At 51.6% G+C, this 14,781-nt stretch overlaps 1 protein-coding gene across 1 annotated transcript; it reads left to right on the top strand.

The window, feature by feature from the left end:
• Positions 1-363: 363 nt before the first annotated feature.
• Positions 364-14,189, top strand: MOGAT2 (monoacylglycerol O-acyltransferase 2). The gene is made up of 6 exons (XM_067750403.1): positions 364-495; positions 4,971-5,149; positions 10,022-10,226; positions 10,539-10,713; positions 11,641-11,840; positions 13,255-14,189. The coding sequence occupies exons 1-6, from the start codon at positions 405-407 to the stop codon at positions 13,407-13,409; spliced, it is 1,005 nt and encodes a 334-aa protein (XP_067606504.1). The 5' UTR covers positions 364-404; the 3' UTR covers positions 13,410-14,189.
• The last annotated feature ends 592 nt before the right edge of the window (positions 14,190-14,781 follow it).

A 14,781-nucleotide genomic window follows, 5' to 3' on the forward strand; every position in this document is an offset into this window, starting at 1 on the left:
AGTGGCAGAAAAGAGGAGACAGTTATTGCAGCCATGTCATTGGGTAGGTGAAGAGGGACAGGATTGCCCTACACACAGTGCTTTACCTGCCAAGTGGAGGGCAAGATTCAGGCACAGAGAAAGGCATCTGGCAGATAAGGTTTTGCTTGAGGAGGCAAATGTCCTTCCCTTCCTCCTTCCTTTACCTGGCTCCAGGGCAAGTGGGTTCAAAGCTTTCTACCAGGAAACAGATCCTTGCCAGGGCGGGGGCAGGGAGGCGTTGGGCTGGGCAGTGTGGGGTGGGGCGCCCTCCTCCCCAACCACTAACGCTTACTCAACCTCTGGCAGCAGCAAAAACCAGTAAGTAGGTGCCTCAGACCACAGCAGAGCTCAGAGAAGACACCGGAATCAACCAAAGAGACAGCATGGTGAAGTTTGCACCCTTGTCCGTGCCATGGGAGCGCAGGATGCAGACCTTTGTGGTCCTGCAGTGGGTTTTCTGCTTTCTGGCTCTGGGTAAGGTGGGCTGGGCTGGGGGCGTGGGAGGCAATGGGATTCTTCATCTCACCTGTTGGCACCAGACAGGGTAGGGAGTGCGCCCCCCAGGGCTAGTGTTCAGCCTGTACACTGATGCCACTACAATGGTGTTAAACTGTGGACATACTCTTTACAGACTGGTCAATAGCCATTACACACACACACACACACACACACACACACACACACACACACACACACACACACACACAGCAAGCCCTCCAGTTCCCTGCCCCTAGCATCCCTGATGATTGACCTGTGTCTCTGCCCTAAGGATTGTTAAAACATTTAAAATATCCCCGGTTACCCCATTTCACAGATGAGCAGAGAAGCTAATTGCCTTAAATGTCCAAGGCTGTAGGTCTGGACTCCTCCTACTGCCAGAGGAGGAGAGGGAAGGTGGTAGAGGGAGGAGAGAGGGCTGAGGGCGTGGGAGGAGGTGTGGAGAAGGGGCAGGAGGCCACAAGCCGACAAGTAGGCTGGCTCCTGGGCAAAGGGCACTGGGGGCCCAGAGCCAGGTGGGCTGAGGCCCGGGGATTACAGGGGATGAGGGACATTTTGCCCAGCTGGCCTTGGGAAAGCTTTCCCAGCAGGAGTGTGTCTGACTGTCCGTGCCCACCCCCAGCCCAGCCAGGGATCCTGGCAATGTCAGGAGCAGCACAGGGAGGTCAAGCAGCGCTGGGTCTGGAGCTAGAGGGAGGGTCGCTGAGCAAAGGGATCTGAGCCCACTCGCGCCACGAGCAGGAGCTTGTACCTTGTCCCTTATCTTGGGGACAAAGGGGAGCCCAGGAGGCTTTTTGGTACAGGAGTGACAAGGTCCAATCTGTGTGTGACAGGTCTCAGTGCCTGAAGTCTATGGATCTGCTGTGTTTGGGGTGTGGGGGTTAGACCAATAGCAGGGAGTAGCCACCAGCTAGATCAGGGTCCCATGTGGCATGGACCAAATCCAGCCCACTGATTGTTTTTGCATTTGTACAGCCCATGAGCCAAGGATAGTTTTTAGATTTTAAATGTTTGCGTAATTCAAACGATTACGTGCCTATGTAATATCCTCCAAGTCGCCCCATATAGCCTCAGAGTCTAAAATATTTACAATCTGGCCCTTTAAGAAAAAGATTGCCTCCCCTGGTCTGGCAGTGAGTGGAAAGAAAGGGCCCCTTTTCAAGGATACTTAGGAGATGAGTCCACAGGGCAGGATTTACAGAGTGGCAGGAGAGTAAGGACTTCCAGTGGGGGAGTAAACACCACACATGTTGTGAACGGCTGGCTCACGCTGGACATAGAGCAGGCATTTTGGGGAGGGGCAAAGAATTGGCCAGAGAGGTCAACCAGGCCCTGTCACTGAGGACTCAGGGCCCAGAAACAAATACTTTCCAGTGGGTTACATGTTTACTCAGTTTCCTTTCCTCTCCTCTATAATTCACACACTCACACAGGAAGAAGGTAAGCTCCATTCAAATGGTCTTGTTCTCAGCTGCATCTCCAGCTCCTAGAAGAGTTGGTGTTGATAAATGTTTGTTGAATGAATGAATGTTGGGAGCATGATGTAGACAAAAGAGTAGAATTGAATGCCAGGTCCCATCCTACTAGCTTGCTCTGGGACCTTAGCCAATTTGCATACCCTCTCTGGGTCTCAGTAAAGTGGTTCTTACATTTCTCCCCCTTGGTGTTACAAGGTGAAAGAAGGTGTCTCCCTTCCTAAGGGATTGAAAAGATCCCCAAGTTTGGGTTTTGCTTGCTGATCGGAGTTAAAAGGTGACCTCAGGGTGAGGGGGATGGTGGAGAGTTCTTTCTATCAAGTGCAAGTTCCTCTTGCGTGGGTTTTTTCCTAACCTTAACATGCTATGTTAGTTACAAAAATGAATATGTGCTGTTGTAGCACATCCAAACAAAATATGTATCCTAAAAGTGAAAGACTTCCCCAAATCCTACCCTCCAGGGAGCCACTATTTTTATTTATTTATTTATGTATGTATGTATGTATGTATGTATGTATGTATGTATGTATTTTGGGCTGTGCACATCGTGGCTTGTGTGAAAGCAGCCGTGAAAGCGCGGAGTCCTAAGCACTGGACGGCCAGGGAATTCCCTCCAGGGAGCCACTATTAACAACTCTGTTTTATTCTCTAGAGGCGGTTTTCTGAAAGGGGGATCAACCCACATAGACTTTTGATTTTGCCCAAGGGCAGAGAGTCCTAGCTGAGGTTCTTTACCATTTTCTCACATTAAATATTTGTTATATAAGTAAAAATGATAAAATCTAAGTCAACTGCCAGGCCATCCTTATCCCTTACCTCCTGGCGTCTGCCTCCTCCCTCCAGATCTGCAGGTGTCCTTCCAGCCTCTATGCATGCGCATCCACAAGGGTGGACATGTTATTCTTCATGCAAATGGTGGCATTTCATTCCCACTCTTCTGCAACTTTCCCTTTCAAGTTTTTTATTAAAAAAACTTAAAGGCAAACAAAAAAGTGATCAACTCACCAGGAGTGTGGTTCGTCCTTTTCTGAATCCTCCAGGAATCACGAGGCTGATGTGAGAGCACGGGTTCCAGCAGCCATTGGCCAGCAGGCCTGGGAAGGAGGGGAAATGCCTGGAGGGGAGCTGCCTGCGAAGGCAGTGACTCAGGGCTGCCGCTCCTTCCTGATGTTCAAGAGATGCCAGATGAATGGGTTTGAGTGTGAAGTCTCCCCATTTTTCATTATTAGTGACTAATTAAATGCTATTTTAAAATAAACTACAGAGGTGGAAGAAACCCAATTGTCCATCGGTCCATTGATGGATGAATGTATAGCAAATGCCGCAAATAACACAATGGAATGTTATTCAGCCATAAAAAGGAAGGAGTTTCTGAAACATACAACATGAATGAATCTTGAGGATGTTGTGCTAAGTGAGATAAGCCAGTCTCACACACACACACACACACACACACACACACACAAATACTTTATGATTCCTCTTATGTGAGGTTTGTGGACTAATCAAATTCATGGAGACAGAAAAGAGAATGGTGGTTGCCAGGGGCTGGGGGAGGGGGACATGGGAGTTTTTGTTTAATGGGTACAGAGGTTCAGTTTGGGAAAATGAAAAGAGTTCTGGGAATGGATGTTCATGATGGTCAATGTGAATGAACTTAATGCCACTGAACTGTACACTTAAAAATGGTTCAGATGATAAAGTTTATGTTACGTATATTTTACCACCATAGAAATTTTTAAAAACTAACAAGTGCCCCAAACACAGCACTGGAAAGTCAGCTCCACGAGGGCAGGAATTTTTCTCTGTTGTTCACGGCTGAACCACCAACACCTGGCACATAGGTGTTCTGTGTAAACTGAAAATCTGTGAGCCCCAACCTATTTTCTCTGGCTTATGAATTTTACTACTGTTCAGACTGGGTCAAAAGTCCCCTTCTCCTGGAAGCCTGCCAGGAATGACAGACCCAGTCTACCCCACTTTCAGATGCAATACAACCGGAGGCTGACCTTTTTAAGAGTGTGAGTGCATGGTGTTGACTGGAAGGAATGGGATGGGGAGGGAGAAGTATTCTCTGGGAATGATGTTCCATTAGCATCAGGTAAGGGTCAGCCCCACAGACCCCCTGACCCTGAGATGAAGCCAGGGTTAGCTTGCTGCAAGGGACTTGGAATCGTAGGTAAGAAGGTATTTCCTCACTTGGCCTGGTCCTAGCCATGCTGCACCCCAACCCATGGGCCAGCCACAAGTTGGCCTCTTACTTCCTGCCTCCTTCATCAGGAAAGGGCATGGCAGGCAGAGGAAGCAGCATAAGCAAAAGCTAAGAGATTGAAGGAACTCAGTCTCTCAGTGTAGGTACACTGAGCAGTTCCATGTGGCCGGAGCATGGAGTGCGTGTGGGTGAGTGAGGCTGGAGTGGGAGGGGGATCAGACCGGCCGTGGGGAGCCTGAATGCCAGGCTGAGCTACATGGCTGTTTTTAAAGTTATGAGAAAGCCATGGAAGGACTTTAATTAGAGGGGGGATCTGGCAGAATTTATCTATGGAAAGATGGGCGAGAGTGGACAGAGAGAGGGCTGGGCAGAGAGAATGTCTCCTTTTTCTCTGAGGGCCCAAAGGGTGGAAACGAGAAACAGTTAAACCAGTCACTTCTCCCCCAGGCATTTATTGAGCACCTGGTGAATACAGATACTTAACTGGACAGAGAGGAGGTGGAGGGGGGAGACTGGAGTGAATGAGGCAGCCTGGTGCAGTGGGAAAAAGTGAGTTTGGAGTTAGGCGTACCTGGCTTCAAATCCAGGCTCCCAGTGTGACACTGGATGGGCTGCATTCCTTCCTCTTTGAGGGGAGGGGAGGCTGACCCCTTCTGCCTGGGGTGAGGGCTGGACAGGACAGTGCTGCTGGTGCTGGGCATAAGGGTGGAAATCCTTCCTTCACCCCTCTGACCACTGATGATGGTTTCTGCTTCCCTCCCCAGCCCAGATCTGCATTGTGGTCTTCATTGGTCTCCTGTTCACAAGATTCTGGATCTTCAGTATCCTGTATGCAACCTGGTGGTACCTGGACCGAGACAAGCCATGGCAGGGGGGCAGGCGCATTGAGGCCATAAGGCGCTGGGTCATATGGAAGTACATGAAGGACTATTTCCCTGTCTCAGTGAGTAATGGGGCTGGCTGGGGTGTGGCCAGGACCGTAGTGCCCCACGTGTCCGTTGGGAAGTGCGGCCCTGTGTGCAGTGAGCAGAATACTGGGCTGGGAGGTAGGAGCCAGGCTTCCACCACTATGTGGCCTGGGGAAGAGTGCAGCTTCTGTCTGGCCGTGGTTTCCCACCTGCAGGGATTTGGGGCAAGTATGAGGACTGATGAATGAACAGGATTTGAAGGAGCTCTGTGGGCCATGTAGTGTGGCACACATATGTATCTTATAAACCCCTCAGTAGCCATGCTTGGGGGTGAAGGTAATAAACTTAAGGTCCTAAGAGACCCTCTAGCCCCACACTTCATAAGATGAGGAGACGAACCCCTAGAGAGGGACAAGGATGTGATCAAGTTCACATACAAAGCTCTTTTACTGATTTAAAGTTTGTGCATTTAGTCAGTTTAGAGGGACAGGGGAGAGGACCCTGAACTTGTTCTCAGATTCTTCCCCTCAATCTGGTATGTTAGGCATCCTGGACAAGGCCTTGCCCCATTCTAAATCTTAGTTTACAAATGTATCCAGTGAGCACACTGATCCCTCCCACTGGAGTGCTTAGAATCTCTGACTTTCTGACTCAGGGCACCTCATGGCCTTTTGGACACTTGACCCTGGACCCAAAGTTCAGTCCTGAGTGGAGCAGAATCCTTGATTGAGTGAACTGACCTTGGCTCCTTTCCTGAATCCCAGACAGACTAAACTCTTGGGTATAAGCAGCTGGGCAGGGATGATTTATTGTCCAGACAGGATGGGGAAGGCAATGGGGACTCAGGTGCCAGGCAGGGGCAGGTGGCCCTACTCTGGAAACAGGAGAGAAGAAACATATAGAGTGTGGCCTCTGGAGCTGAACAGACTAGGTTCTATGATCAGTTCTGCAACATACAAGTGGCGTGACCTTGGGTGAGTTACACAGTCTCTCTGAGCCTCAGTTTCCTCATATGTAAAGTGGAGATGATGCCACATACATCATTGGGTTGTGTGGATTCCATGAGACAGCAAGTAAAGCACTTTGTATGTTCTCGGTAAACTAGTAGTTTGTATTATTTTACTGAATTGCTGGGGATTCTGGGGAGATGTGGGCATGGCTGTGGGTCTAGGGAGGACTCTGATAGCCCAGAGACTGGCTGTTCTGCCCTTCACACCTGCATGGCTTCTCCCACCCCAATCTGGGAGCCCCACCTCTTCCTGGCCCTCCAGAAATTAGGTCCCCAGCTGGTAAAGCGATAGGGAATGGAGGAAACAGGCTCAAAGAGGGTAAACAGCTTGGCCAAGTCATGGGCGCTCAGCAGCAGAGTCAGAGTTCCCGCCTTGCTCCCTTCTGAGAGTTCTGGAGCCCAGCAAGGACTAGCAAAGGCTGGGCAAGAGCTCATGTGCAGGAGCCCTTAGCATCCAGTGAGCAGGGCCTCCTGGGCAAAGGGAAGGGGTGGGATGGGGCAGGGCAAGGCAGGGCAGCAGGGCAGGGGCTGGGCAGAGGGCAGGAAGTTGGCTGGCAGAGGCTTCCATGCTCATTAGGGGTGATAGATGTTGAAGGGCAGAGCAAGTGGGCAGTGCTGAGCCAACCTGAGGGGCCCGGGTGGGGGCAGTCTTCCTCGACCCCGTATCTGCTTCCTCTGCAGGGTGCCCTCCCAGGACCTTGTCAGCACAAACGAGCAGGGTTTGCTGGGTCCCGAGGGAAGCCATGGGAATGTCATGGGCAGAGTCCCTCATCCCCACCCCAGGACTTCTGAGCTTTGAGATTCTGAATTCCCATCCCCCCGCTCCTCTTCCCAGGCTCGCTCTTCTGTGCCAGGAAGGCCAGAGTTTCCATGGGAAAGTATGGCCTGTAGCCTGAGAGTGTTTGTGACACCAGCTACCAAGCCAAAGAAAACTATAAGTGGTTTCTGGCCTGAAGTAGAGCTTTGCAGATTCTGGCTCTGTGGTCTCCCTCCACACTGTGAGCTAAATCCCGAGTCCACCAGGGAAGGAAAGGCGGCCTGCGAAGGGAAGAGCGCAAGCTCAGGCCCAGAGCCTGCCACTGCATGGTTTCTGAGCAACAGTGTGACTAAAGCAGAAGGTGCACCTGGGGATGAGGCGGGAGAGGTTTTCAGGGATAAGGTAATGGAGGCCAGTGCAGGCCATTCCACAGAACTGGAGCTCTTCAACTGAAAGCTCTCCAGGGGGCTGTCTTCCTGCCATCCCGTGACCTCCAAAGGACAGCATCTGGCTCTCTTTACAGCTGGAGCTGCTGACAGTTGCAGAACCTGATGCTGAGCAGCTCTGTGCCTGTCCTACCCGCCATCCTCCTGCTGCCCCAGCCAGTTAGCCCCCCAGGAGGGTTTCTCAACCCTGGGACTACTGACACCTTTGGGACACTGGACTTGTTTTGCAGAAATTCCATACGCACAGTGTTCAGGATTGTCGCCCGCTACAGGCCTGTGGCATCACCACCTGCAGAGGGCGGGCAGTACCACCAAGAGACCTGCAGGGAGTGAGAAGATGAGCACTTTGACTTGCCTGTCCTGGGCTGGGAGCCTGCAGGGGTGGCGCTGGGGCCTGCGGATTCTGGACCCCACCACCTCCCTGGAGACCCTCCTACTCTTCCACATACTTTCAAAACGCAGGCCCTGCAGGGATCTTAGGGTGGCCAGGAGGCAGGGGGTCCGGATAAGGAGCTCCCCACATTCACAAGCCTCTGCCTTCCCTGTCAAATGCATGTGGATCCCTGAGCTTCTATCAGTTCTTACTGTGATTTTACAAACTAGCATCTAGTGGTGAATTTCAAGCAAAATTAGGGCACAGTCTCTGTGTCTTGGAGCTTTCCAACCTCACCCTTAGCCTTCCTAAAGGGCTAATGGTGGAGAATCAGGCAACGTTTCCCCCAGGAGGAGCTGTCTCCACCTCCTGTTACCCTTCTCGGCACAGCTGGTGACGTTCTGCACGCATCGTCTTGCTCTTTGCTTTTTCACCCGACAAGCAACTGTGGCATCTTCCTGTATCAGGACAGGAGGAGCTATGTCGTACATCCCTATGGCTACACAGTGGCCCATGAGTGAATGTTCCATAATTTGTCTAAATGGGCCCTGTTGATGGACATTTGAGTGGATGCCAAGTTTTGGTATTACTAAAAATGATACTTCAGTTAATAATCTTGTTCAGATGTCATTTTGCACAAGTATGAGAAATTCTGTAGCTAACTTCCTCAGCAGTGGAGTTGCTGGCCTAAAAGGTCAGTTACGTTTTTCAATTGTAATATCAATAAATACTGCCTCATTGCGTTTAGGCAGGTTGTACAAAATTATTTTCCCACTAGCTGAGAAAGAGAATGCATAAGCAAGTGCTTCAGTGCGGGGAGCCAGGTATGCTTTTCAAGAAACACACCGAGATGGGTTCCTAAGGAAACACCTTTCCCAATGAGAATACCCAGAATTATCTCTGCTTGTTCTTATTTTCACGTCCAATAAATCCCCACCGAACGAGTGGAAGAAGTTTGTCCTCATCTGGGAAGCAATGGCGCCTCCACCTATGGTCCCCTCAGCCTTTCTGCAAAGGGTCAAGGGTAACCAGAGGGCATACTGGGGGGGTGGGGATTTGCGGAGATCAAGTCCAGGTCAAGGACAGGACAATTTGGGGCTGTTCAGCTTGGGTAGGGCAGATAGGATCAGACCCGCATTGCTGTCCCTTGGGTCCCACCAGGCTGCTCTGAGAGCAGGCAGCCAGGCCTCTGGGGCCCGAAGGCAACAAGAATCCTCAGGGTCATTCTGAAAATTTCAGCTTGGTGACAGGATGAACTTTCATGGTGTCAGAGCTGAGCCAGCGTGGAATGGACTGCTCACGCCTGCAAGGCCTGTGCAGAATTGTCAGGGAGCCTCCTGCCAGGGGCTTAGGGCTTGGGCCAGGGGCCTCAGGGCCTCCAACTCTGATGGCTGTGCCTCCCAGATAACAGGGCTCTGTAAAGGGCAGGCCCGGCAGTTACTGGCAGAGTGGAGCAGGGGTTGGTCACACACACAATCAGTGCCCCGGCAGTAATCTTTGCACACTGAAGCCTGTCCAGTAAATGGCGGGAGCAGCACTTGTTAACTCAGTTCCTCTCCTTCCACCCTCAGCCCACTTTGCCTGGAAGCTGCTAATGACAAACAGCTCTCCTCTCCCACTCCCTCTACAATATCTAGTGGTCTCCCTGGCACCCGCCATGCTGCAGGACTGACCAGACCAGGGCAGAGCTGCCAATGGGCAGGGGAACAGGTGGGTGGATGGCAGTGAAGGTCTGACATGGGGGGAGCAGAGAACCACCAGGGAGACATTTGCATTGTACAGAGGGGTTAACAGGACTAGGGCCAGTCTCCAGGTCTGCACGCTCTTTCAACCACCCCTGATATATCTTGCAAATGCTCACTCCCAGGTCCTAAGCACCAAATTCTCTCATAGGGAGTTTTGTTAAAATAGGGCTCTTCAAGCATAGTGGCACCGCTGTGTGGCCCTTGATGGTGTCTGAACTATACCAATTATAATTCAATGTATCAATTATGATCATCCTGTCCTGTAGTCTTGGTAATTCCATGGCACGCATGGACCTGAGCTTCTCAGCAGTCCTGGGAGGTAGGTGGGACAGGGTCAGATGTCCGCATTTGATAAATTAAAAGCCAGAGAGGGAAGCAATTTGTCCGAAGCCAGCAGCGAGTCTGAGACACAGATGGCACCACAGTCTCCCTAGATGCCTTCAAACGCATATCTCCATCTTCATAAGAGCCTGAGGCTCAGAGAGGGGGAGTAAGTTGCTCAAGGTCACACTGGTGATGGCAGAATCAGGGAGGGCCTGAGATCCAGCCCCGACTCACCAGGTTGCTGTCCCCGCAGCTGGTCAAGACCGTGGAGCTGGATCCCTCCCGGAACTACCTCGCTGGCTTCCACCCCCACGGGGTCCTGGCGGCTGGAGCTTTTACCAACCTGTGCACCGAGAGCACCGGTTTTTCTTCACTGTTCCCCGGCATCCGCCCACATCTGATGATGCTGAACTTGTGGTTCTGGGCCCCTTTCTTCAGGGATTACATCATGTCAGGGGGTGAGTCTTCCCACCCCTGGGTAGCCCAGGAAGATGAGGGCTGGAGGCATGGAGGAGGGATCTTAAGGAGGACTTCTAACAATTCTGTGCTTAATCCAAGAACATGTGTAGTGGAGAAGGAGGCTAGACCCAAGGAAGCACTTCCCACAGCTCCGTGCCCAGCAAGGAGCTCGGCAAGGGGTTGGGAAGAGGGGGAGGACTCAGTCTCAGTCCTCAGGGAACTCCCAGTTCGGGGGGGTGGAGCCCAGAGCACATCCTCCTCCACCATCCCTGCCCCCTTCACACCATACTTGACCTTCTTCCTCTCCCCAGGGCTGGTCTCATCAGACAAGGAGAGCGCCGCTCACATTCTGAACAGGAAGGGAGGTGGCAACCTGGTGGCCATCATTGTTGGGGGCTCCCAGGAGGCACTGAACGCCAGGCCTGGAGCCTACAGGCTGCTGCTGCGGAACCGCAAGGGCTTCATCAGGCTCGCCCTGATGCACGGGTATCGGGGGAGAGGGCTCTCGTTCAATTGGAGATTGGCAAGGATTGTATTTTAGTGGGAAGACAGCAGAGATTAATGCAGATCCTATTTTGGCAGGGAGATTTTTTTTTAATTAATTAATTTAATTTATTTATTTTTGGCTGCGTTGGGTCTTTGTTGCTGCATGTGGGCTTTCTCTAGTTGCGGCGAGTGGGGGCCACTCTTCCTTGCAGCACGCAGGCTTCTCATTGCAGAGCACGGGCTCTAGGTGCCCGGGCTTCAGTAGTTGTGGCGCATGGGCTTAGGGGCTCCGAGGCATGTGGGATCTTCCCGGACCAGGGCTTGAACCCGTGTCCCCTGCATTGGCAGGTGGATTCTTAACCACTGTGCCACCAGTGAAGCCCTGGCAGGGAGATTCTCAATCCATTCACAATGAAGATTCTGTGTTGGTGACGATGTACTGTCTCATTCCCAAATACCCAGAGAAGAGTCTAGAAGGGAGATTTGGTGATTAAAGGGACTAAGTGTCAAGGGTCATACTGCTGAAAGCTTGCATTAGATCTGAGACGGAGGGGATCTGGGAGAATGGGGCATTGCTTAGAACTATTCTCCTACCTTGGAGCTTCTTTGAAGAATACAAGCTAACTGGGGCAGGTCAGACTTTTCCAAAGTTTGCAAATGTTTTTTTCTATCTGGGAGGACTCTCTGCAGCATTCTAGTCTCCCTGTCATGTTACAACTGCCAGGCAGTGGTCCTGAGAAGAGCTGGGACCTGCCCACAATCACAAAGCAAGGCCATAGCAGGACTGGGAGACACCAGAGGCCTCCTACTTCCGGCCCAGGGCTCTGTTCTCTACCCTAATTCCTGGTCACTGGGTCCCTGCAGGAAGCTAGGTGACAAGCTTGCACCTTCTTGCACCTCCTAACCCTCTCTCCTGTCTCCCTCCAGGGTAGCTCTGGTGCCGATCTTCTCCTTTGGGGAGAATGACCTATTTGACCAGGTTGACAACTCTCCTGGCTCCTGGTTGCGCCGGACCCAGAACCGACTGCAGAAGATCATGAGAGTCTCCCTCCCGCTCTTCCATGGCCGTGGTGTCTTCCAGTACAGCTTTGGTCTTATGCCCTACCGCCAGCCCATCACCACCGTGGGTGAGCCAAGACCCAGGCTGGGATGGGGAAACCTACAGGGCAAGGGGCCCAGGCTGTGTGCTGCAAGGGGACATGCACATGGGCCAGACACATCTTTGACCTTGTGGAACTCACATTCTAGACTGGGAAACAGTTACACAGGCAGATATAAGGCAGTCTGGGAGGAGAACTCTAACAGAGACACAAAGAACAGTAGCCACTACTGAGTACCGAGCACCTGCTGTGTGCCAGGCACTGTATTGGCTCCTTACATGCAGCAGCTCAGTTATCCCAACAACCTTGGAGGCAGGGACTGTCATCCCCATTTCACTAATGGCAAACTGAGACTCAGAGAAGTTAAATCATTTCCAAAAGAACACCCTGCCCTTGAGTAAATAAGTTGAGGTTTGGTCAGGATCTATTTGACTTTTTTATTATACCAAAGAAGGAGGGTTTATTTCTGACCAGATGATCTCATAAGGCTTATTGGAGAAGATGGATACAAGGGAAGGGCGTTCCAGGTGTTAGAATTGTGTGTAAAGTAGCAATCAGCAGGCTATGAAAGAGAGCCTGAGGGATTTTCCTGTAAATAATGGGCATGGGCTTCAGTGCATGGACTTAGCACCGTCTTTGCAGCTATTTGGACAGCTCATTTGCTTTCTTCTTGGATTCCACCTAGGTTCCAATGGCAAAGCTTGTAGAGAGAGGTCTGTTCATCTCCAACCACCCAGTCATTCCTTAGTTGAGTACAGACTTGGTTAGTCCCCTACACCATGACTTTCTCTGGGTTGTGTGGTAATATTTTCATGAATATAATTCACATGTGCTGCCTCCAGAGCCATTCCCAAGAGAAGAACACAGCAGCTTCTTCCTGAGCCAGGCAGAACCAGAGGAAGGAGGTACATAGGGCCTCCCGATCCCTCCCTAGAAAGGGGGCACTGCAGGCCAGCATGGAGAGAGAGGGGTGAAGAAGGGCGCTTGGGCTGTGGGCCGCCTCCCCCCAAGACATACAGGCGCTTCCCATCACGGTATCTGAGACTCCCAGAGCCACCAGGCCTGGAGGTTAAGAACACACCCCCAGGGCTTACCACCTGGCACTGATTCTTCCTGGCTATGTGACCTTGAACAAGTTACTTAACCTCCTTGAGCCTCATCGCCTGACCTGTCAAAGAGGAATAATAGCAGGTTCTATCCGTATAGGATTGTTAGGATGATTATAGGAGATATTGCTTGTAAATGCCAGCTGGTGGTATTGTTAATATATCAGAATCTTGGAGTTGCCCTAACATCTTAGAACTTATCACCCAAAATAGAATTGAAAGTGAGACAGTAAGAGCACTTTCCTGCACCGATGACCATTGTGGTGTGAACCCCAAGGGCACTGCAACTCCGGTGGTTCCTGCTCTGGGCCACCTCACTCCTTTGTGTCTTGCAGTGGGGACGCCCATCGAGGTGCAGAAGACACCGCATCCCTCACAGGAAGAGGTGGACAGGCTGCACCAACGCTACATGAAGGAGCTAAGCAACCTCTTCGAAGCCCACAAGCTCAAGTACAACGTCCCCAGTGACCAACACTTGGAATTCTGCTAGTGCCTCCCCAGAGGAGGGGCTGCCCCAAAGGGCAGGGCTGGCATTAGGGAGAATAGAGGGAGGGGCTGTGATCCCAGAAGGCTTCGCAGAGGTGTCCGTTGAGCACATCTCCAAAGCCTTCGATGACTCCTGCGTTTCTAACCCATGCCAGGCCCCGAGTCACAACTGGCAGTGTGGCAGAGGAGACCATACTCTGGCATCGGTGATTTGCACTCCTGCTGTGACCCCTCTGCAAGGAGCCCCCTCCTTGGTCTGCCCACCTGAGAAATGGGAGAGATGCTGGGAGGGAATAATGTCCGGGTTCTCTGTCCTCTGTGGTCCTGTCACTCAGTGGGCAGGAAATATTACCAGGTTTTTCTTCCTCTGCCTTGAGTGACAGCTGCAAGAAGCCACCAGCGGCAGCCCTTTCTCCTACAATTTCCCTCATCCTGCATCCTGCCTGTCCCAGCTCCTCCCTCCCTGAGCTGGAGAGGAGGGCAAGGCCACAAAGCCCCTGCACTCACCCTGGGCACCTTTGAGTGTCTGAGTCCTCTGAGCCCTGAAATGGCAGCCAGAGGGGTCCAGAGGTAGGGAAGGAGAATTGCACTCTGTCATCGGCTGAATGCCCGGGAGCGGACTTCTTCGCCGTCCTGAGTCTCAGTTTCCCCGAGTGACTAGGATGACCTCTGAGTCTCAGCTCTGACGTCACATGGGCTGAGAGCTCCATGAGGCAACTCCTACTCCATCCTTTGTAAGTTCAGCCCTGACCTTGATATAAAAAATGGGCTCCATAAATGTCAATTCATCAAATGAAAGATTCTGTTTTACTTTTTTTCTCATATTCCCCACTTCCACCTGGGAGCGCTGGTCAGAGCCTCACCTTTGCCCCGCAGCCTGGCCCCCCAGCCCTGCTGCCCTGTCTCCCCTTCCCAGATGGTGGATCAGATGGGCCAAAGAATGGCATGTTGCCTCTTTCTTCCTGACCCATCTACTCCAACTTACCACTTCTGGCCTGTCCTATGGGAGAGAAGGGAACTGGTTATATAAAGATACAGGGTAGCCCAGCCAGAAAACAAAGGCCAGACATGAGGAGTGAATATTCCTATGTGTCTACAAGCAGGGTAGATGGGGACACACCCCTGATGAGAAGAACTCTGGGTTCCTGGGTCTGTGACATGTGTCATTAGTGAAAGGACAGGATGGTAGGGTAGGACCAGTACTGTGAACTCCCACACCTGGAGCAAGAAAATAAGGCCTTTTCCCTCCAGAAGTTATAATCACACCCATAAGTACAAATGGGGGATGTTCTGAGAATGTAAATTTGGGCGTAAGCCAACCCTTTTCAGTGACTCTGGGCAAGTCACATCTCTTCCAAACTTCAGTTTTATCATTG

The sequence above is a fragment of the Pseudorca crassidens genome, chromosome 9 (assembly GCF_039906515.1).
Source record: "Pseudorca crassidens isolate mPseCra1 chromosome 9, mPseCra1.hap1, whole genome shotgun sequence".
Classification (NCBI taxonomy): domain Eukaryota; kingdom Metazoa; phylum Chordata; class Mammalia; order Artiodactyla; family Delphinidae; genus Pseudorca; species Pseudorca crassidens.

What these genes read in the sequence shown, in the direction of transcription:
- MOGAT2 (XM_067750403.1), top strand. Translation starts at nt 405, where the DNA reads ATGGTGAAGTTTGCACCCTTGTCCGTGCCATGGGAGCGCAGGATGCAG. An exon ending in AGGACTATTTCCCTGTCTCA is followed by an intron (nt 5,150 to 10,021) that starts GTGAGTAATGGG and finishes CTGTCCCCGCAG; the next exon opens with CTGGTCAAGACCGTGGAGCT. An exon ending in AGGCTCGCCCTGATGCACGG is followed by an intron (nt 10,714 to 11,640) that starts GTATCGGGGGAG and finishes GTCTCCCTCCAG; the next exon opens with GGTAGCTCTGGTGCCGATCT.